Source organism: Sapajus apella, unplaced genomic scaffold, assembly GCF_009761245.1.
Source record: "Sapajus apella isolate SASKATOON/1434 unplaced genomic scaffold, GSC_monkey_1.0 scaffold4, whole genome shotgun sequence".
NCBI classification, from domain to species: domain Eukaryota; kingdom Metazoa; phylum Chordata; class Mammalia; order Primates; family Cebidae; genus Sapajus; species Sapajus apella.
The window spans coordinates 20,471,700-20,493,926 of NW_022436944.1; the positions used below are offsets into that span (position 1 = coordinate 20,471,700).

Sequence of the window (22,227 nt, forward strand, 5' to 3'; positions counted from 1 at the left end):
CATATTCATTAGGTCTAATTATTTTCTAGTAAGGAAAACACAAAAAGCCAAGAGTCGGAATCCTTCAATTTACCCTTTGTTTCTAACTTCATTTGGCTTCTTTGCAGCTGAATCAAAGCCCTAAACTCTTTTCCAGACAAAGAAACCTCAACTCATCCTTTCACAGGCGGCCCTGTTAGGAAACTCACCAGTGCCCCAGAGAGAGGAAAATGAACATGAATATATTTTTTTGCCCTGACGCCGGCGCTGACTGCACGGGCTGGAGGAAGGCAGGGTCAGCGTCTGCCGCTCCTCGCCTTTCTGGTTTTCTGGTCTTCTCACCGGCGAGATTTTCGCTTGGGGCTGGCCAGAGGGACTGCACTTTTCATGGGATCTGCTTGCTCAAAAGTCGGCTTGGGTATCCCGGATAATTTCTCGGTGCCTGAAGGGACCTGGCTGAGCATTTGTGCTTGTGCTGGGAAATAGAAATTAGAGAAGAAAAAAAAAAAAATCAATTGCTCTATTCCCATCAACAAGTCTGAGTCTAGCAGCCCAGCATTTCCCACCAACTTTGAATGGAATGGAATGGAGTGAGGAGTGGAGGGAAAGAAAGCGCTGAGGCATTTTTAAAAATTATTATACACTTTTTTTCTTAGACAAAAAAGCTGTATCAGAGTCACTAAGTCTTTTTTACCTACAGGGATCCTACTTCCCCTGGAGCTGAGCAAACCTCATCTGCAAGGAGAAGTTTTCTCTAGAGGCTGTATTCCTCTCACTAGGGAGAACAGATATTGAACCCACCTCACCCGCCTTTCAGGAAAAAAAAAAAAAAAAATCCTACGAGGGAGGGGATCGAAGGGGGAAGGGTAGCTGTTGGGAGGGGGAGAGGGAAAATAATTCTTCAAAAAAGAAAAGTCAGTCTTCTCCTCTCCAGTCTGTGGAAAATCCAACGGGGACGTTGACAAGAGGGTATTTTTAGGAAACACATCCAAATATACAGGGTAAGAGTGAATGTGAGAAAAAAAAAAAAAGTTGTGGGTTGTAGAAGTTATCAAGTGGGATTTGCGGCGCTCTCTGCAGGAAACGCGAGCGGCTCCAGTTCAAAGCCACATGCACCAACGTGACATATAAGCCATTAAAATATCATCCTGACGGCTCATTTCTGCTTCATCATACATTCCCTAACTGCTTCCCGAAAGCTGGAAAAGGAGAAATGAAGGATGACCGCCTCGCTGGAACCACAAAAGAGAGGCTTGGAGGGGTTTGTGGTCCCCTCTCAGCCACCCCGAAATGATGTGCAGAAATGAGGCGATCCTGGCAACAGGTGGAGTGGGGTAAGTGCACCAGTCCAGGGGGCAGACAGATGAGACCAGTACCTCTAGCGAGCGGGTAGCAAGTGCTCTCAAGGGAGCCACTGGCACCTAAACCCCAGTGGGGAAAGAGGCCCAGCCAGTATTTCTGCCCCATTTCCTCCTTCCTTCCCCCACCCCAACCGTGGATACAGGCCCCACCCCACTGACACTAAGGGAAAGGAGGGGGGGTCTTCCGCAGAGGGGCAGCGCTGAGGATGAGTCCATCCCTTCCTCCCAGGAGGAGGGAAAAGGGGGACAAATGGGGCTCCCACTGGCACAGGAACCAGGAGTAGCTTGTTGCCTGCCTGCCTTTCCTTCTCTCCTTGTAAATTGTCTGGGTGCCCCACCTTGGGCACAAGAAGGGGAATCGTGGCCCCTAGCTTCCCTCGCGATAAATGAGCAAGGCAGATGCCCCCTTTACAGGCGGTCTCTTTGCTCTGCCCCCAAGGGAATGGTGAGGAGGGTCTCCGCTTCCCCTCTCCAGGGTCAAAGAGCCAAGTTAGACCAGCTGGCAGCAAGACGATGGAGCTTCTCCGCCCCAACCTGAGGGCAGATGCCGCCTGAGTCCACCTCGGGCCGGCTCCTTGTCCTCCCTCATCTTGGTCCTGCCTCAGGAAGCTGACTGCTGGGATCTGCTCTCTGCGTTTGGCCAGCAGTGGGTTCGAGACGTGGCTTGCTTTCTCTCCAATGTGAACAAGAGCAGCAACTAGTTCTCTGGGGAGCAGGCCGCAGCCCCTAGGATTCTGGCCCCTGGCATAGACCCAGGGGCATTGGAAATTAGGGGCAAGTGAGGGAACGGAGTTGAGCTGTGAACGAAAGCTAGGACTGGCTCAGAGGTTGGACCTGAAAGTTGGGGTTAATGAATAGCCCATGGAAAAGTCCTAGGAAAGCGGAAAGGGTTTTGGAGGGTTGTACTTCGGCAGTCACCGTCTTCAGGAAAGTCTTTGGATTCCAAGGTCATATTTTCCCCGCTTTCCGACAGTATTGGCCTCGCAGCGACCCATACCACCGCACTCCGCTGATTTTTCTCCTATCTCAGCCGCCTGAAGGTTGAGGGAGGGGTGACTCAAAGGGAGGGTTAAATGCCCAAGATGATCCTGCAGGTGATCTACTGATAGAAACTATTCTGGGAACCCGGAGGCTGCCCACACTTCAGCGCCGAGCTGGGAAACCCGAGCTTCTCCCTCTAGAGAATAGGAGAATAAGTAAAGGCCCCTGCCTAACCCAGTCTCAGCAGCTCAACCTCCTGGCACTTGAGGGTCGGATGGAGGGGAGCCAAAAAAGTCCGGGGTGCAGATGGTGAAATCAGGCAGCCGCTCTGGCTTGGAGCTCTAAGCCAGCCAGCTTTCAGGGTTTTTGCTCTGCGCCCGCCAGGGACAAGTTGCAGCGGAGAGGTGGCCAAGCCTTTCCCGAGCCTGCCGGCGAATCAGTAAGAAGCAGCTCCGGAACTGAATGAAGTCCCTGGTTGCAGCTGACCTCTGACCTTGGGTAGTCTTGCGCTGGCTAGGTCGATCCCACTACTTGCAGCTTCCGAGATTCCTCCAAATAAAAATGGTTCTTTTTGCACCTACCCACCGCCCCACCTTCTTGGCTCGCCTCCGGCGCTATCAATCACTGGGGCTCCCTAGCACCCTTTCCTCTTCTCAAGGTGGGAGCAGAAAGGAAGACTCCAAAAAGTCTCCAGGATGTGCTATGGCCTGGAAATTCGGAGGCTGCGGCTGACGTGGGGAGCAAGCATTTGGGGAAAAACGAAACTGAGTTCCTATATTCCGGGGTTGTTTGAGTCCTCAGGTCCCTGGGCCCAGGGATTCCTCCCAAATCCTCTCAACTACCCTTCAGCAAGATGACTGGCTTGTTTGCTAAATGGCGTCAGAGTTTGAACCAAAGGAGATGTTTTACCCTGGTTCGCTGTGTAGGCTGGGTAATGGAAATGCTACAGAGAGTCTCCTAAAGTCCCTGTTGCCTGTTCTAGTTCGACCTCTGCAACATTTGTTTGCATGTCTGTGGGTCTGTAGTGCACAAAAGGCTGATGGGGCCTGGGGCAAAAGTGATCCAGTCCTCTTAGAAATTGGGTTGAGGTAGCCTTGCCGGTGGATAGAAATCTCTAAGGAATATTACACCCATTTCCCCCAGAAGCAAAAAAAGTTAATTCTATTATTGCCAACCAACCAGGACTTCTCCATGCCAGACATCCTGCCATGAGGAAATTTCAGAGCGAGGACGCCCAGCATGCTGCCCTTCTGTAGGAATGCAAAGTTAGGCCTCCTTTCTTTCCTGATTCGTGCTGGAAGGAGCTTATTACCTTTGGGGAAGAATGCCTTTTGGTTAGAAAGAATTGAAAATAATAATACCCTCTGGGAAAAGGTGAGTTTACCCCCTGCCTCCCAGGCCTGGACCTAGAAAGGAGGGAAGATGGAAGAGTAAAAGCCGCTAGGCTAGTTGGAATTCTTGATGGAGGTTGAGGGGGAGAGAGAGAGAGAGAGAGATTTTTGTGCACAGAGAACTGGATACCCTTTAAGATAACAGAGCCCCACTTGGATTTGGCCTGTGGTTCAACAAGTTAAACAACTGCTTGTTCTGTGGGCAGACATCCCCATTGACAGAGGACTTGCTGTGTTTGTCCAGCCTGAGACCTTTTCAATGACTGTTTTTCTTTCTAGGCCAAATTGAGGGTCGGGGCGGGTAGATGCTTCTGTTTGGCTGCTTAACTGCCTTCAGCCTTGCCTGACAGATGCAGAGGTCCTCAGGATGGCTTTAAGTATTTAAGATGGCCAATGGTTTGGTAGCTTTAGCCACAAAGTGAATCTGATAAGTAATGTGTATATCTTGGGGGGGGCGGTATTATTTCTACCCTTCTGGACTATGAAATGTGAATGATTCGAATCAAATGATTAAAATTATACCTTTTTAATCTGACAAATTTTACATTAGCTTTAAAAAATCAACTGGTGATGGATCCCAAATGGGCCTGGGGTGTGGGAAATGTGAGGCTAAGGAATTCTGCAGCATCACAGGCAGAACAGGATTTGAAAACCTGCAAAGAAATTCCTGTCCTCTCAGTTCCAACAGTTGTAACTCAAATTTGAACTACTAACCTCTCAGGGTTCAGTAGGCTTTCCCCGCCACACCTCACTAAATTTCAGTTCATAAACTTCATAAAAATAATGGGGTTTCTTATACAATTAATTTAAATTCGAGAAGCTACAGATTTTTGAGCACTGACTAAAAGAGAGCTTACTTCTATTTGCAAGGTAAAACAACAAAGGAGTTTCAAATAAAAGCCTTGCTGGAAAATGACAATTTTTCCATATTTTTATCACCAAAGATATATCATTTCGCAATATGGGCTGTTCTTGGCAGTAGCCTTTTCTTCAGCTTCCAAATTTGAAAATGGTCAAAGACCAAAAGCCTTTCTTCAGACCAATACCTTCTTTCATTCATACATTCAAACCACAGAATTTTGCCACACAGGTGTATAAAATTGTTTAACTAGTGACTGTCACCCTTTTCTTCCCAAACAGGCTCAAACTCAGAAAATGAGATACAAGACATCCTTGGTGATGAGGAAACGATTACGGCTTTACCGAAACACTCTGAAAGAGTCAAGTAAGTTAAAATCCTCTTTTGAATATTGGTTTGCTGGTTTCTTTTCTTATTTTTAAGTAGGAAGTTTTGTTTTGTCTTTTGTTTACATTGGGTTGAGAGTTTGGAGGGAGTTTCTTGAGTTCAAATGAAACTTAGAACACCTTGGTGTTCAATACATTTGCACACAAATCAATGACACGACATCCCACCAGCAGCCGGCTAATCCCCCTCAATGCCTACTCATCTGGACGTTCCAGAATTAATATTTGACGACTCTCTCATTGAAACAACCACCCCTGACCTTCTGCAATTCCACTGTCACATTATTCTATGACATATTCATCTTGAATTCATTTCCAGATGATTTGATTGGAATGAGGTTTGACATGTATTGGCTTCCATGAAAAAAGCAGACTTTGATCTGGGTGATGGGGTTTACATGACATACATCATCTTTACCAGGGATACCAGCCTTCTGCAATGTGGTAGCGATGAGGTTCCCACAATGTGGTGTCTGAACAGGGGGTGACTGACAGCCGCTCTGTCAGGAATACCTTCATTGTGAAGAATTTAATTTAATATTCCATTTAGAATAAGCATATGATTTAGGATTGGGTGTTTTCCCTTCCAGGCATCTAGTTTTCCTCATTTCAACTGTATCACTAGCTGGTGGTTGCTTCCAAAGATGTTTCCTCATTGGTAGGCAAAGCAACCTTTTTAACAAAAGTCAAATGGACAACTCTAGAAATGGATCTCTTATATTATCTGGGGATTATTTGATGGCAAAAGTCTCAAGAGAGATGTGAGTTATTATGTAAATTCAGTTGTCTTTATTCCTTAAGGCTGTTTTAGAACATCCTGTTTTGGAAAATCCAAAAGCAACGTTTCCTAAGACTTTGTCACAGAATGTTTTGTAGAATCCTTGTTTGGAAAATAAAGTCTATCCAAGTATATTTTCTTCCATACTCGGTCCCATTAATGATATTTAAAGCTCAAATTTTCATAGCAGAGGAGAAGAATATCCTCCTTTATTGCCAAAATCCTAATAGATCTCATCTCCTTTGCACAATTTGGACTTAGAAATATGGATAGGCTGCTGGGGCTTAAGTTATTTCTTTGCATAAGAATAAAGGCAATCTCCTTCTGTAGAAATCCTGAAGTCTGTCTGTGACTAGCCTCTAAAGAAATTTACCTCGCTTTAGGGTGGCAACCTGACCAGAAATAGGGAGGAAAGAACTGAACAAGTGACTACTGATTTAGATGCAGAACATTCAGATAACAAAACTTGTTCCTAGCCAGGCTCTAATACAGTGACCCACAGTTGATTAGGGCCCGGCTCCTGATCTGGGCATAACTTACAACAAGTAATCATCATTTAATTTAACAATGCTTAAAATGTTAAAATGAAAAAGTAGCCCAGCTGTTGATCTGAAATATCCTACATTTTTTTTCCTTTCCAATGGAAAGAGATCAGGTATTCAAACCGGTGATTTAAGGAGCTCTGGTAGAAGCTAGGGCCACCAAATATCCTGTTTCTACAAAGTAGAACGAGGAAATCACTTGTTTACATCATTGTCTTGGTCTGGGCAGGGTGAGAAAAAGTGTTTAGGGCATGATTCTAGGCACTGCTTTGCAGAGGCTCTGAAGATTGAGGGATATTTGGGGTCTAGTGGTGGAATATGCTCCAAATAGGTTCCCATGAAAGCAAGCTTCCAGTGCTTCTTTTTGACATCTGCTAACGATCTGTGGGTTGTGGGATATTCTTTTTCTCTACAAATGAAGCAGAAAAATAGACTTAACGCTATAGCTCCAGGCATAGAAAGGAATAGAATGCTTCAGTCAAGCATTTGGTGTTGGAGCAGGTATAGTGAGATGTTTCTGGAAAAAAAACTCTGAAGACCACTGAGGAGACACCATTCCTTAGCCTGCTCAATTTATAATCTCTGTAGCTTGGATTCCTTGCTTCCCAGGCTCTGGAAGACTTGAAATGATCTCTCTAGACTAAAATATGTCTCTCAGATGTTGATGTCCCACCACCTCTAGCTGGACACTGCTTTGGGGCTTATTCCAAAGACATACCTTGAAGACCCTTATATAATTGCCCAAAGTTTCTTGTCTGCAAATTTTAGTTGTACAATTTCTTTTCTTTATTGCTGTCTCTGGGGAAATATCCTTCTAGGAGAATGTCTGAACCCATTGCTGTGTTTAGCCAACAAAGATATAGACCATATGGCTCTAAGGAACTTGCAAAGATCAGGCAACCTCAGTGACCTGCAGGTCTACTGACCCCTGGCTACTCAAGCAAGAAGCAGATACCCAGAATGGGTCCCAGATGTTTTTGGCTTTCAAGATAAGGCTGCATCTGGGAAGGAGCTCCATGGGGCCAGCCTACTGTCCTTGATTTTGGCTGAATCAGATGTGTTTGCCCTCTTGCTGCTAGCACAAAAAAAGTCATCCGCAAGTTCAAAGCTTTTCAAAGGCAAAGTGACTAACAGAAAGTGTGTGGTATGCTAGCAGCCTATGTGTATAAAACCTCTGCTTCTTATCCCTGGAGTCCAGAGAGTCAGTGGTTAGAATTCCAGAGGGCCCATAAACTTGGATGAGGAAAAAAAAATGCATCTTTATTTTCACAGCCTTCTATTGGAAAGTTAGTGTTTTCTTCTATGATGAATATGGACAGCAAATACTGGACTATTAAGAGTTCAACAGGCTCCCTAAGGGGTCCACAGCCTGAAACAACTAAAACCCCCTCTTCTCCTGTTTGTGCCACTATTCAAAGCTTGTGATGGAGGTGGGGTCACAGTATGTATATTAAGAAATCAGGCCTGGCACAGTGGCGGCTCACGCCTGTAATTTCTGCACTCCAGGAGGCTCAGGTGGGCAGATGACCTGAGTTCAGGAGTTCAAGACCAGCCTGGCTAACATGGTGAAAACCTGTCTCTACTAAAAATGCAAAAATTAGCCGGGCATGATGGTGGGTGCCTGTAATCTCAGCTACATGGGAGGCTGAGGTGGAAGAATCACTTGAACCTGAAAGGAGGATGTTGCAGTAAGCGGAGATGTGCCATTGCACTGCAGCCTGGACCACAGAGGGAGACTCCATCTGGTGGGGGCGAGGGGAAGAAAAGAAAGAAAGGAAGAAAGGAAGAAAGAAAGAAAGAAAGAAAGAGAGGGGAGAGAGAGAGAGAGAAAGAAAGAGAGAGAAAGAAATTCATATGTGTGCAAATCAGAGTCTTAAAGCTAAAGTGGATGAGTTTGACAAACATTCTGAACCATTGGTTGTAGATTACCTAGGTTCCAGTGGAGAAAAAATATTTTAATTGCAAGATTATTGCAGACATGCCCCTGCACTTAAACCTGAATGCTACAGAAATTGACTAAGCTCTGTGTTGAGATGAGGATAGTAAAAAACAGCTGGACAAGGAATTCTAGGGAAGAACACATCTGGCTTTTGTTTTGCTTTTTGGAGACCTTCATGGGTCAGTCCAGAGTTGCCTAGACAATTGCATTATTGAACAGACACCTGTGAGGTGGGGAGACATTAAATGACTCATTGAGATGTAGAAACCTTTTGCTGGAAACCTGGCCAGACCACTACCTGGATAAGGGGAAGTCAAGGGAAGGATCAGAGGCATTGCCTGTTGGTGGAGGGTAAACCATGGGAGAAGGTGAAAGCCAGGGAGACAAATCCTGAGAGTCTAGTTCTCCACACAGAACTGCTGTGTGGAGGCCCTTGGTTTTGAGAGTAGAAAGTGGGAGTCTTTGCAGTCACCATGTTTCCCCATATATATATATATATATATATATATATATATATATATATATATATATGCTGGCATAGTATCTGTTGGTAGAGTTACCTAAGCTCTTCGTCTAGAAAGATCTGGACTTGTCTAAGTGGAGATAAATTGTTGTAGAAGTTAATCCCTCCCTAAAGTGTACCCAAGGGGGGAACAATGCATTAAATGAAGGTCTCAAAGAATCTGCCAACTGTTATACATTAGTTAATTATTTTTAAAAATTTAAAAGAAAGCCTTATTTACTATCCAGGAAATGTGTAAGAATAGTCTTTGGTGCTGGGGGGAGGGGGAGGAACAGTTCAGTCAATTTCTAGTCAGCGTTGCTGGTAATCTGCCCGAATTTCTTGCCTCTGCTAAGGAGTATGGGATATTTTACACAATCTTTAAAACTTTTCTTAAAAATACAAGCCTTTCTCTGTTTAGGGGGCACTTTTTATGGCCGCCAGGGAAGCCCAAGCGCTTAGGCTGGCATTTTTGGCTGCAGTGACAAGGCAGGAGTTCCGGTCAGCAGCCCTTTAAATCGCCGGACCTCGCAGCTGACCTTAGCCGGTCTGCGCAGACAAAGGAAGCCCGACCGCCGTCACAGCCCATCAGCCCCCGCCCCCGGGCTTCTGCCACACTCGACTGGGCCAGAACTTAAGTTTTTCCACTGCTGGGACCGACCCCCATCCCTCTAAGTTGGCGCCCCTAGTACTCGAGGCCATCTTGTGAGAGGCGGCCACGGGCCTGCAGGCCCTCTCAGAGCATGGACCGGGAAACGCGGCGTGCACTCTCTACAGAGGCCTAAGACGAGCTAGGAGGGAGGCAGAGGAGGCTCGGACCGAAGGCAACAAGTAGCCGAAGCTGAAAGTGGAAGTCACCCTTAAATCCTTTTTCCCAGAGGCTCCCTACGACTGCAGGGTATAGAGCTCAGGATCCTTGATTGGCCCAGGAAGATCTGAGAGTGAAAACCTGTTTCTCCTGGATGCACGCCCGACTCCTTTGTTTCTTTGGCCAGCCAGCCCGCGGATGGGTGTGATTTGTGGGGGGGAGTGACCTCTCAGGAAGGCATGGGTTCGAGCCCAGCCTTTCCAGGCCGTCACCACTTCCCTCCTAATACTGGCCCTGGTCAGGGCCAGATCCTTGGGTTTCGTGCGTCTACGAGCTCGCCAACACGGCGGGGAGGGGCCTGCCAGGCTAAATGGGAAGAGAGTAGAGGGAAAAGAGAGGGGGAGGGGAGAAGAAAGGAAGACAAAGTGAGGTAGCGGGTTTGGGGAAAATAAGAGAGACGAAAAGGACCAGAAACACGAGAGAAACAAAACATTTCGGAGAAAGCGAAAAAATAAAATTAGGCTCAAGGGCCGCTAGCCTAGGAGTTTCTCAGCTCCTGGCCCCCGAGGCAGCAGCCTTTTTTGGTCCCTCGATCCCGGCGCCCTCTTCTTGCTGGCTACAGGGACAAACTGCCCAACCAGACCGCCATCTCTGAGCGCTCGTTGCTACCTATCAGCCCCGACTGAGCTCCCGAGGGGACTTTAAGGCTCAGCGCAAGGCTCCCTCCCCAGAGTTGTGGTGAATGGTGGCAAAATGCAGCCCCGAGTACTTTCAGGAGCCCTGAGGCAAAGCTGATCCACTCAGCTTTCCGGAGAGGGGGAAGGGGCTCAAGGGGAGAGAAAAGGATTTGTGCCCGGGTCAGAGCGCATGAGCAGTAGAAGCATGAGATGCTGTGGGGGTGGAGTGAGGGAGGGAAGCAGGGTGTGTGTGGGTGGGGGCGAGGGAATGGGGCGGGGAAGAGAGAGAGAGAGAGAGAGAGACAGACCGCGTGCGGCAGGACCTGTCATCACTGACGTCGGGCCCGGCCACTGGCCAATGGGCGACCCAGGCGATTGTTCCTCTCTGTGGGCCCGGGCCACGGCCCTGAATCTCTATTGACTTCCTAACGCGCCCTGCTGCTGCCTCTGTAGTGTACAGGATTTCGTGTAGGCATTAATAACCAAGGGGGTGGGGGCACCCAAATCCAAACCTTGAGAAGAAGAAAAAGAGGAAGAAAAAAAAAAACTTTGCAGAAGTTTTTTGTGTGGCTGTCCTTTCCCCTCCCCACAGTCAGGTGACAGTGGCTTTAGCGGGCCGGTACAGGGAGCTCCGGGCAGCCAGGGCCGGCATGCAGCAGGCCGCCCTCTCCCATCCAAGCGGGGCACTGAAATTAATGTATATGGCTGGGGCGCTTCAGAACCACCACCACCCTCAACACCATCATTTTTATCACCTCCACTTCCCGGCAGGGCACCGTGCCCCGGAGCGCCCCAGAGTGTTGGCCACCAAAGTTCGCTTGGGACTCAGGTCCGACCCCTCTGGAGCAGAAACCCCAGCAACCCACAGGCTCAGCCCTGCGCCTCCCAGTACCCCGTACATCTACTCTGCCGTTACCGTCCCTCTCCAGCTCATGGCACGGCAGGGGACTTGGCCGAACAGCAACCCGGCCCAACAGCGGCGAAGGCGTTCGGCCTTTCTCTGTCCACCGGGTTCACTGCTGGCGCCGTCTGGCTCTGAGTTCCATCGCTGACCGCAGAGGCCGTAGAGCGGCTGGGCTGGGCCTGCCCCCCGGGGCCCAGGGAAGAGCGCTCAGCCCACGCCACTCGTTCTCATGCGTGCTATTTGTTTCGACAACAGGTAGCAGCTCTGGACACCATGACCCCCAGCTCACCGCCGCCTCCAGCCCCTCGGTGTTCCCGGGCCTCCACGAGGAGCCTCCCCAGGCCTCCCCCAGCCGTTCTTTGAATGGACTCCTTCGTCTGGGGCTCCCTGGAGACATGTACGCTCGGCCAGAGCCCTTCCCGCCGGGGCCTGCGGCCCGCAGCGACGCCCTGGCAGCTGCCGCAGCCCTGCATGGCTACGGGGGCATGAACCTGACGGTGAACCTCGCCGCGCCCCACGGTCCTGGCGCTTTCTTCCGCTACATGCGCCAGCCCATCAAACAGGAGCTCATCTGCAAGTGGCTGGCGGCCGACGGCACCGCGCCCCCGCGCCTCTGCTCCAAAACTTTCAGCACCATGCACGAGCTGGTTACGCACGTCACCGTGGAGCACGTCGGCGGCCCGGAACAGGCCAACCACATTTGCTTCTGGGAGGAGTGTCCGCGCCAGGGCAAGCCCTTCAAAGCCAAATACAAACTTGTAAATCACATCCGCGTGCACACGGGCGAGAAGCCCTTCCCTTGTCCTTTCCCGGGGTGTGGGAAGGTCTTTGCTAGATCAGAAAATCTCAAAATACACAAACGAACTCACACAGGTCAGTATTCGGCGCTGTCTGTCGCGTGCGGACCCTCTGGGGAAGCAGGCCCTCGGGTCTGGATTTCCTCAAGGCCCAACTGAGGGGAGGGGGGAAATATTTTGGTGTTGTTTCCATGAACCAAGGCCATAAAATATTAATTATGCGCTTCGATTCTTAGAATCACAGAAGTTTCCGGAGGCTGTGTGTAGGGAGGATAGTGTGGGGTTTCTGTTCTGGGGGACAAGAGTGAACGTGCTTAAGTCCCTGTGTGTGCAAACGTGTGCTCTCTGCTTATGAGTTTGATTTTAAGATATTAACAAACAGCATTGTTCCCCAAAGTCGTAAAGACATAAGAACAGATGTCTAACTTTTTCCCTGGTCCCTTTGGAATTGTTCGGCACAACTCTTCCACCTGTCAACCTGATAACCTGGCGTACTAGGTTAGCAGGCTCTGGAGCCTTCTTTAGGAGTTGGGGGTCGAATAGGCCAACTTTGTACCTTTTTTGAGCCTCGGTGACCGGACACTAGGGATGCTTGTGAACCCTCATTTTTGCTTTAGCACAGACCTACCGGGACCTATCCACCTTAAATGTCATTTACGGAGCTGCTATGGGAAATGGGGGCATGTGTCAAACACATCTGCCACTTCTAGTTAACAGGAAAAAAAGTCCCGTGCAAGAGCCTGCAAAATTGAACTCCTCTAGCCAGAGCATCTCTAATGAATGCAACTGCAAAGAGAAAGTTTTCACACTTCCAGAACAGCCTGTGAAGTTACATTAATTAGTTTAGCAGCCATTGTTTGTACTCTGCTTAACTAGGGTTTTCTTGCTCCTCCTCCCTGGAAGTTTAAGAAATCAACGTCTTCTCCACTTCCCAGTTGGGGGAGGGGAGAAGGGACTGGTGTAAACAGGAGAAAATAAAATAAATTCCAGCTCGGTGCCCCACTTCTCCTACTGTCCGGTGCCTTGCCTTACGCCTACTCTTGCTGGAACATCTACAATAATTGGAGTCAAAGAACTCCCTAAGGCTAGCTCTGCTCAATTCTGTCTTCTCCCCAAGTCTCCCTTCCCTGGGAAGGTCCGTGCCTGGACACTGGCACACATGGAGACCAGATCAAAGTCCACTTGGAGGCTGGCACTTTATTTCTAAAGTTTGTCTGGAAGTGTACGGTTTCCCTGAGCTCTTTCCCAGCTCTTTCCGGGGTTCCCCATCCTGTGGAAGGAATCTCACACCCTCCCCGGAAGTTTTATCTCGGGGAGGAGGCAGTAGGTCACACCCGAATCCTGGCCCCAGGCCTGCTACTCCAGGAGCTGGCGGCCGACTCCCGGAAGGTAAACTCGGAGTCCCGAGCTGGAGAAGGAACTCATCTTTAATGACAGGGTTGTTTTTTTTAAAACAAACAAACTTTTACTGCTCTTTGCCGGCCCACTGTTTGAAGTCTGTGAAGCAGAAAATGGTTAAATTCTTAGCGCAGTCGACCTACAGCAGAGCAGCAAGTTCAGTGCGCCAGGGCTGGCTCAGATTTTCGTCTTTTCAGGACAGAATTTTGTGCGTTCTTTCGGCTCCCGGGCCTGATTCATTACTGGTGAAAAAAAAAACAAAAAACAAAAAAACACCACCACCAATAAACTACAGAGTCTCGCCTGCTCTGGCATTTTCCTCAAATCCCCCTTCTAAGTAGTAAGAAGAGAAGCGAGAGAGTGAGAGACAGAGAGAGAGAAAGAAAAAAAAAAATGTTTCTCAAATGGCAATAGACCTCACTACAAATTATTCATGAAGACAGTTCTCGATTCAACAGGAAAATAATTGCCTTTTCAAATATTAATGGCGTTTCATTTCCTCGAGTCGCGGAAGCGGCAAACAGGAGCAAAATTCTCAGGAGTTGAGATTCTCCCTGACCTGAATCCCGGGTCTGGCTTTGGAGGCGATTGTCAGCACCGACAGGTTTCACTTTGTGGCGGTCACAGCGATCCCGAAACAATGGTGCCTCAGGGAGGGTGGCGCAGGCCAGCTACAGCTCTCCGCCTGGCCACTGCCGCCCAGCTCCTCTCCCGAGACCCCTCGGCCGGGAGCTCGCCACACCTTCCCCGGAGTCTGATAGCGAGTCAGTGCTGGGGTTCCGAGGTAGAGGAGAAGAGACCACGCCGGGGCGCAGTCGCCGGGACAGCCAGATCCAACCACAAGTGCAAGAAAATGGCGCTGGCCCAGCTGCCCGGAGCTTCCGAACTTTGCCGGGCGGGCTCCGCGCAGAGTCGGAGAGGAGGCCTTTCCGGGCTGCGGAGCCTCTAGGAGGAGAATCTGGGTCTTTCACAGCGCAGTCAGGCCTAGGACGCTCCGAGCGGGCTGCAGGGGCCTAGCCCAACTCTGCCTTTCCACATTCACCCACCCACCCAGGGCGCAGCGCAGGGAGCTGAAGGGAGGGGGAAGGACGGGAGGCCGGGTGTTGGCGGGGGGCGGGGGTGATGTCAAGCGCGGAGACCAGGGCGCCTCCTGCAGCTCTGGAGCGAGCTGGGGGCGCGGCGTCACCTGGCCTTCCAGGGGCCTGCGAACTTCCCGGCTGCGGATATCACCTCAGTGCACAGCTATTTTCTCCTCAGCTCCTCGTCTGGAGCGAAATCATTGTTTTTGTTTTACGTGAATGTCCAGCGAGGCGCTCACTAGATCGGATAAGTGTTTGGCGGGAATTTGTTTTCGGGTGTGGGGGCATCAACCTCAAATTCCAGTTCACCTCTGTTTTCTCAAAATAACCTTGGTTTCTTTTGCAGGGCCTGAATTTCATGGTTTTTTGTAAGTTTTTTTTTTTTTTTTAATGGAAAAAAGTTTTGGGTTTGCAAATGCTGACAGTAATCAGAGGACCGAAAACAAGGGACAAATAAGAACACTGATTTATTCTGCATCTTTCTCCCACTGGTTTATAAAATGGTGCCTGTGTCCCGCGAAATGGCAGGTGCCAACACCTTTCAGAGGGTCGGATGTACTAGCTGTACTCCTGTAGGGTGGGAATCCAGCGACTGGGCGGTCCCGGAGACCTGGGCTCAGAAGCCACTGACTGCGTAGAAGTGCGGGTTATGCGCAAACCTCTCTGCCCCCGAGCCTCAGCAGGGCTCGGGAGCCGGGGCTTTGTTTGTTCAAACCGGCCCCAAAGCGCCTATCTTTCCTGGATGCAGCGGGAGAAGCAACTACAAAGGCAACAGTTCTCCAGCCGTGCGTCTTCCTCCTCAGCTAGACGCCAGGTAGCCGGTCCCTTAACTCAGAGCGCTGGGCGGCAGCCATTTGTTTAAAGCGCCCAGACACCTTCTTCCCCCATTTCCTCAGCACTTCAGCTCCGGCAGGAATCTAGGCTTCCGGATTCTCGGGGTCCTTTCCTCTCCCACACGTCAGCCAATTCAGGTGGCCGTGAGCTCCTGGATTGGGGCTCGGTCCGGCCAATATTGTCACTCTAACGCGCACTCGCGCCTTCCCTCGGCTCTACAGGGCATCGCAGCCCCTCCCAGGCCTATCTTAGCCGCCCAGTCGCCCTCCAGTCTGCGGATCCGGGCCTGACCTGACAGCAGCCGCTGTTCTCTTCCCGAAGCCGCAGCGCTCAAGGGCGTGGTTGCAGTAGAGACCTCGGATCCCGCTCAGCCTGTGGGGAGCCTACCGCGCCAACCCCTCCTCTTAGGCCTGAGAGGCCCACAGGCAGGTGGGGGTGGTCTGGGGAGCCTGGTCTACTTCGCAAGTCAGTTTGAACTGGGAGGGCCAGCTGCCCACAGCTCGGTCTCCGGGAGGCCTCTGGAGCAGCGTAATAAAATATTATTGCCGGCGCGCGTATCTGGAGGGATCCCGGAAGGTTTAGGCAAGATTTGAAGAACGCTGCTAAATGTTTGCCCTCAGGGGGTAGAAAGGAAGAGAGAGGGGGCTCCATATCCTGTAAAAATCTCCTCCGAAGTGAATCATTGCTCAGAATACCTTTCCCTGCAGCACGAATCCACATTATGCACATACTATGTGCGTCGGCTGCGCATCCTTAAATTATTTCATCGCTTTGGCGTTTGCACAAAACCTACTTTAGGAAACAATTTGGGCCAGGATGGGGGTGGGGAGGGATGAACGGCTGGGCAGAGTAGCGGCAGAGACGTTTGGCTGAAACAGCAACTTTATATCCAGCAGATGCGAACTCCCCCGTTAATATATTTCCGAGCAGAGGTGCTTCTGGTTCCAAGCGGAGAAAATTTGGAGGAAACAACCCGAGTGGATCAGGATTTCCGAGGATGGAAACTCAACTAAGATGGAGTCACTGTCGCTCCTCCTCCATACCCTCCCCCAGAGCCCAGACGGGGGAGGGGGGGAGGGATGGAGGCGCTCGGGAGAGGGCGCCGGGGGCGCTCTCTGAGCGAGGGAAAGGGGTGCTCGACCTGAGGCTCCGTGGAAAGGGATTTCCGAAAATCTTTTGTAGTCGTTTTCCAGAAAATGAGAGACGAATGGGGGAGGGTGGCGAGCACCTGAAGGGAACACGATCCGCGAGCACTAATGTCTCTGCGTTGCCTCCGCCAGGCGAGAAGCCCTTCAGGTGCGAGTTCGAGGGCTGCGAGCGGCGCTTCGCCAACAGCAGCGACCGCAAGAAGCATTCGCACGTGCACACTAGCGACAAGCCATACACGTGCAAGGTGCGCGGCTGCGACAAGTGCTACACGCACCCCAGCTCGCTGCGTAAGCACATGAAGGTGCACGGGCGCTCACCGCCGCCCAGCTCTGGCTACGATTCGGCTACACCGTCTGCCCTCGTGTCGCCCTCGTCAGACTGCGACCACGAGTCTCAGGTGGCCTCCTCGGCGGCGGTGGCGGCGCGTGGCGCCGACTTGAGCGAATGGTACGTGTGTCAGGGCTTGGGTCCCACCGCGGCTGCCCCCGCCACGCCCTCAGTCCAGCACCACCACCTGGCCCTGTTGCTGCTGCCGCCGCCGCCTCCGGTATTAAGGCTGCCTCTGTGGTTGCTGCTTCGGCACACACCGACTGCAGAGTAGGCCAGGTTTCTGAGGCCTGAGGAGGGCGAGGGCGGAAGTAAGGAAGGCCGGCCGGCCATCAGTAATAGTCGCTAGAGCTCACTGAATATGCTAACATAATGCCCATTATTTTAACAGATAAATATGGTCCCCATATTTATTTTGTAGTCACACTCAGCACCGTCACCCCCACTCGTGCCTTCATAACTGTGTAGCATAAAACCAGTGTTAGGGGTGAAGAGAGACAGGGCGATGGAAAAAAATTGGAGAATTTATGTGCAACCCTGGCAACTGTAGGTGGCAAAAGTAAAGCCACAAAATCCCCGCATGCTTCACAGAATGGGAAATATTTTTCTCGAGGACTGGGCGGCTCCCACCCGCACTCCAATCCTCCCCTCCCCCACATTAATTCCAATCTCAGAAATGCAGATCAAGAGAAAGGGGCAAAGGGAATTCCAGAGCCGTTTTCTTGACTCCAGTTTCTTTCCTCTTTGCCTTCCTATGGTTTCCCCTGGCCCAGCTATCCTTTGAAACAAAAAAAACATAAGTACTAATTTTCCAACCACCTTATAAAGGAGATAAGAGAGATTCACCGTCTTTTTGGCAGGGGTGGGTGGGTGGTGGTTATACGCTCCCAGCCCCAAGGAGTGGCCTGGGCACACAGAGAAACATCTGCCTGTCGTCCACTGATTCGATATACATTGTATACTTGGGGTAGGGAGTGAATTCAAAACAACAGGAAATACAGACAAAGGAACGCCAGAGAGGCTTCAGGATTCAATGCAGTGAGGCCTCCCCGGGTCCTTTTCCCACCCCAACCCCTGTCGAGGCGTTGGCTGTGGAGTCTCGTAGGTGCTTGGGCTCCGGGTGTAGAGCGAGCCGATGACGTCACTGAGTCGAGGCTTCTAAAGTGGAAGGACCTGACCTAGGCGGCAGCGTCTGGGTGAATCGCGTCAATTCGGTGATGGTCTTTGTCAACAATTGCACAATGTTGACCTTATTTTTAAAGAGGTGGAGGAGGAACAAGAGAAATGATCCACAATAATAAATATTGTAAAGGCAAACACCCAGTGGGTCTAGATTGAATGTGTATTTGATATGCTGTGTATGAAGTCCCCAGAAAAAACAACCAGATGTTGAAGACGGGGGAGAGGAAGGCCTTTGCAATTGTTGCCAAAGGGAAAAAAATCAGTCCTGTTTTCCCTCCTCTCTGCGGGAGAAGGGGGCTGACCTAAAATCCTAGCTAAGATTTGAAGAGGAAGAAGAAGAAAAGGAAAATAAAATAATAAAGCTTTGGCAGATTCATTCCAGTCCCCTAAGAATTTGAAAATCAGTATGTGTGTGTGCTGGGCAGGGAGGTGGGTTTTCCCTCTGGGGAGTACCCCACAAAATAGCTCAATTTTAAAAGCTGAGCCCAACAAACAAGTCTTGGCCCTGCCACTGATGAATTTTCTTCTGCTCTCTCCTCTTCAGATACAATTAGAATTAGCACTCCTGCCCGCAGCCGCCACAACTTTTATCAGATGAAATAACGTCCTAACTGAAGTGGAACTGTTTTCTTGGCTCCAAATAAAAAATGCAATCTTCCAAATACACCCTTAGTGAATCCGTCATTGAGAAAGGAGAACTGAAATTCCTGCCTCCCCCTAACACAATAGGGCCCAGAGGCTGCCTGACCCAGCGCAGGCAGTCGGCAACAAACAACTCTTTCCCACCGTGAAACACCGACCCCACCACTAAGGTGCAGAGGGCATCTGCGGAACTTGCTGCTTCTGCCAGTGTTTAAAAAGTCCCCCTTCCTGAAGTAGGACTCCTGTCTTTCTCTTCTGTTTCTAGGCTCCCCATTTTGCCTTCTATCCCCATCTAAAATAATGAAATAAAACAAAAATGTTTGGTCAGTCACTAATCGCCTTTAATTTTTCATTTGCTTGTTACAGATGTCCACCGCGTTGCTCGCAAGGTAATCTCGCTCCGTGCAGCTGAGCGCCCCGCATCTCGCGCCTGCGACATCAAAGGGTCCGCGCACAAAGCAGTGTTTCTTCGCCACGGTGCATCTTCATGGTAAGTTAGGATTTCTATGGCAATGGGCAAGTCGCACTGAAATCCTGAAAGGCCGAGCCTGGAGTCCGTCCAGGCTTTTCATTAAGGACATAATATTTACGTCTAACAGACCTTTTTTCTTGTGTATACAAGTATATATTTTTGTTTGACGCGGACTAAATCATTTTCATTTAATTTCCGGTAAACAAAACCCACGCGAATGGGCACTTGTACCCGATCATAATAAAAATGGATAATAATGTGAAGGAAGAAAAGAGCCGCTTGAATCGCCGCTCAGCCCTCTTTGTTTCTGCTTTCTGCGGTGATCAGAGGACGCATTTGGGTTTGATGGCGAGTTTCTAAAGGCGAGGAAATGGTTTGTAAGAGGGGAAAGAAAAGGAGAAAGGTCTAATCAAGCTCGGGTTGTTCAAAGAGTCGGGTTTTGGGGTTGAAAGTGTGAGTTTGACGGTGCATCAGCATGCCGCGTTAGGCTCGCCATGGAAATACGCGCGGGGAGCGGTCGCTTCAAAGGCGGCACACTTCACTACAGACACTCTATTAAGATACATTTGCGCTGACCTTTGCTTTCACGCCATTTAATACTGTCACTGCGCTCTCCAGTATATACTTCCTTCCTAGAGCCCGACTTGCCCACATTTAGGGGTTCACCCTGCGCCCTGATGTGGGAGGCTTTGGTGCAGGGGACACTTTCAGGAAAGGGAGGAGCAGGACTCCGTGCATCTTGACTGCGCCCCAAAGAGTTTCAAGGGTCAGGAGTAAATAATTTTAAAGCAGCCTCAGAAGCTTAACAAATGAACATTCCCAGCTCAGTTTTGTACAAATCGCCTTTCTGACTCCTGAGTAGGGTGGAGGCTTAAATTTGATGGAGACTTGTGGGGAAGGGAGTCACCCTGAGGTGTCTGAGGAGTCCAAATTGTACCCTTGGGACATTTCCACTCTGACTTTCCATGCCACTCTTCTTCCTCTCCATCCCAGAAGTCTCTTGCGCCCCCCCCCCAACTTGTTTCTTTCTAAGGCAGTGTGTGTGGCACCCTCAGGCCTGAACTTGTCCTAGATGCAAACTCAAGAGCCCAAGGCCAAGGGGATGTGGGGAAGATGGCAGGAAAGTTAGAAGTCCATGTTCCCTTAATTGTCTTGTTGTTTATTTTATCCAAGTACCCCAGTGAATAGGGGAAAAATAAACACGGTGAAAAAAAATCAAACAGTAGAGTCTTCTTTAGTGCCAGTCCTTGTGGTTGAATAAAAAGGATGGTCCGCTTTCTATTGAGCTGAGAAATCTTTGAAGTGGGAGTTATTATCTGAGACATTCCTGCTTGTCGTCCTAACAACGCTGATGAAACGTAAAAGGTTCTTTGTCAGCGATTTGTTCTCCTCTCTGTCAAACTCCCTCTGCCCCGTTAGTTTCAAACCGTTTCTAAAGAGATAAAAATCAAACTTCTTAAAAAAAAAAAAAATCCACACACTGCACCAATACATAACTTTAGGGCTAAGTCTTGCTAAGGGATAAACAAAAGCAATGCCTAGACATCAGGGTCAGGGCCTGGCCTGGTGAAGTATGCAGATGTTGGAGGGCCCTTGGCACAAGCTTTGGGACTTAAGGAAAAGAATGCAGAGAAGGTGCAAGCAGAATACAAACCCTAAGTCCATAATTGAGTGTGTGCTTCTTTCTGCTCTGGCTTTCACTCAGCACAAGTTGGGTCACCTGGATGGGTTTTTGGGTACCCCTCTGGCTTCTAATATTCTTGCCCAGGATCTTTGGAACTTAAGACTGCAGCCAAGCAATTGTTAGTATCTCCCGCTCCCTCAGAGACACCTCTGCTAAAAATATACCCATTGTATGTTTCTTCTCACTGGCAGCAATCAGAAAGCCCTTTCTGCCATTGATAAGAAGGAGAATAGGTGAGGGACAGAGACGTTTTATTAATTTCCTGTTTCCTTCATAATCTTGGCAATTGAAGTTTAGAAGGTTTGGTCTACAACATAGTGATCCAAAATGCATGTAAATGCCCATCCTTCCCCTCATCCACATGTGCAGTTCTTCATTTTATATTGTGCCCAGGAAAGAAACCAGTTCAGGTTTCCCCAAACCTCCTGTTGTGGTTTTAAAGGTGATTTAAATAAATAAGGATGTGCTGGTCCCCCCACACTGTGTGTGCTGAATAAATGATTTGTAAAGAAGTTTTTCCAAGCTGTAACCCACGCTGTTATTATAGTTGCTGCAAAATGTTGTTTCTGATATTGATTTTATTTGTTAACTGGAGGTCTCCATATGTTTGTTTATATTGCTAATTTATGGGAAAATGTAATAATTGCAATGAATGTGAATTACACAGACAGGCAAACATTTTGTAATCATAATTCACATACACACAAAAGCCTGGCTGAAACCTTAGACTGTTTGTACCCTCTCTACCCACACTGTTTGTGATTTATCATCTGTCTCCTTAGTGTCACTTAAATTATAAACTAACTTGAAAATAAAAAGTTGTTTGACTGAAAGTGATTGTTGAATGAACAACAAAGTTGAAAGCCATGGCTTGATCTTGTAAATATGTAAATGTAAATGATGTTAAATCTGTGATTTCTTTTTCTTCCAAAGGCCTTTGTGTATATGGAGCTCCATTTGGCTATTTTCTTTGGAAATAAATGATGTGACGTTTCCCTTCCTCTTTTGAATCCTGGTGTCCTGTTATTGTTTCTTCATCCTGGGAGAGATTCGAGGCCCTCCAGAAGCCTCCAGTTCTCTCCTCAGTCTTTCTTCACTGCTTCACACAAATATCTCTGAGACAGAAAAATAGAGGGACCCCCTAAAGTGGCCATTGTGAGAAAGACTTCTCTAGTCCCAATGACACTGACGTCACCAACCAATTTATTAACACAATGTAGAATCAAAAAGTTGAAAGGATGCTCTCCGTGTCTGCCAGGAAAAGCTACCTTTCTATATTTTCAAATCAGAGCAACCTCTAATAAACCACCTCTGAATTCCCAGAGAAAAGCCCAGTAGCTGGTGGGAATCAAAACAAGGAAAGAAAAAGGGCAGTTCGGCTGTAAGACCTGACTCAGCTCTGATGGAGTGTCTCAGGCACAGTTGCCCGCAGGGATCTTCGTAGCTGGATTCCCCCCCCCCCCCTTTGTGAGAAGCGATTTTTCAGACCTCAAGCCTCCCTTCAGATGACTGCGAAGGTCTATGCCTGAAGACTGGGAGGCTACAGCCCACATGAC

The 22,227-nt window shown here is 49.2% G+C and overlaps 1 protein-coding gene across 8 annotated transcripts; it reads left to right on the forward strand.

Annotated features, from left to right (window-relative positions):
* The first annotated feature begins 197 nt into the window (after positions 1–197).
* ZIC4 (Zic family member 4) lies at positions 198–21,681 on the forward strand. 8 transcript variants are annotated; one of them, XM_032263941.1, is made up of 5 exons: positions 198–1,313; positions 4,853–4,937; positions 11,363–11,980; positions 16,496–16,811; positions 18,882–21,681. In XM_032263941.1, coding segments are annotated over exons 2-5 (1,005 nt in total). In that variant the 5' UTR covers positions 198–1,313; positions 4,853–4,867; the 3' UTR covers positions 18,883–21,681. The 8 variants fall into 8 exon arrangements, with proteins under 8 accessions (XP_032119832.1, XP_032119844.1, XP_032119869.1 ...); XM_032263953.1 differs by having other exon boundaries at positions 198–980; XM_032263933.1 differs by lacking the exon at positions 198–1,313 and adding an exon at positions 1,379–3,695 and having other exon boundaries at positions 17,366–21,681.
* The last annotated feature ends 546 nt before the right edge of the window (positions 21,682–22,227 follow it).

Bases quoted from the DNA above. Each gene is read 5' to 3' on its own strand.
- ZIC4 (XM_032263933.1), top strand. From the start codon at position 3,561: ATGCTGCCCTTCTGTAGGAATGCAAAGTTAGGCCTCCTTTCTTTCCTG. The intron at 4,938-11,362 runs GTAAGTTAAAAT...TTTCGACAACAG, and splicing joins AAACACTCTGAAAGAGTCAA to GTAGCAGCTCTGGACACCAT. The intron at 11,981-16,495 runs GTCAGTATTCGG...TGCCTCCGCCAG, and splicing joins ACACAAACGAACTCACACAG to GCGAGAAGCCCTTCAGGTGC.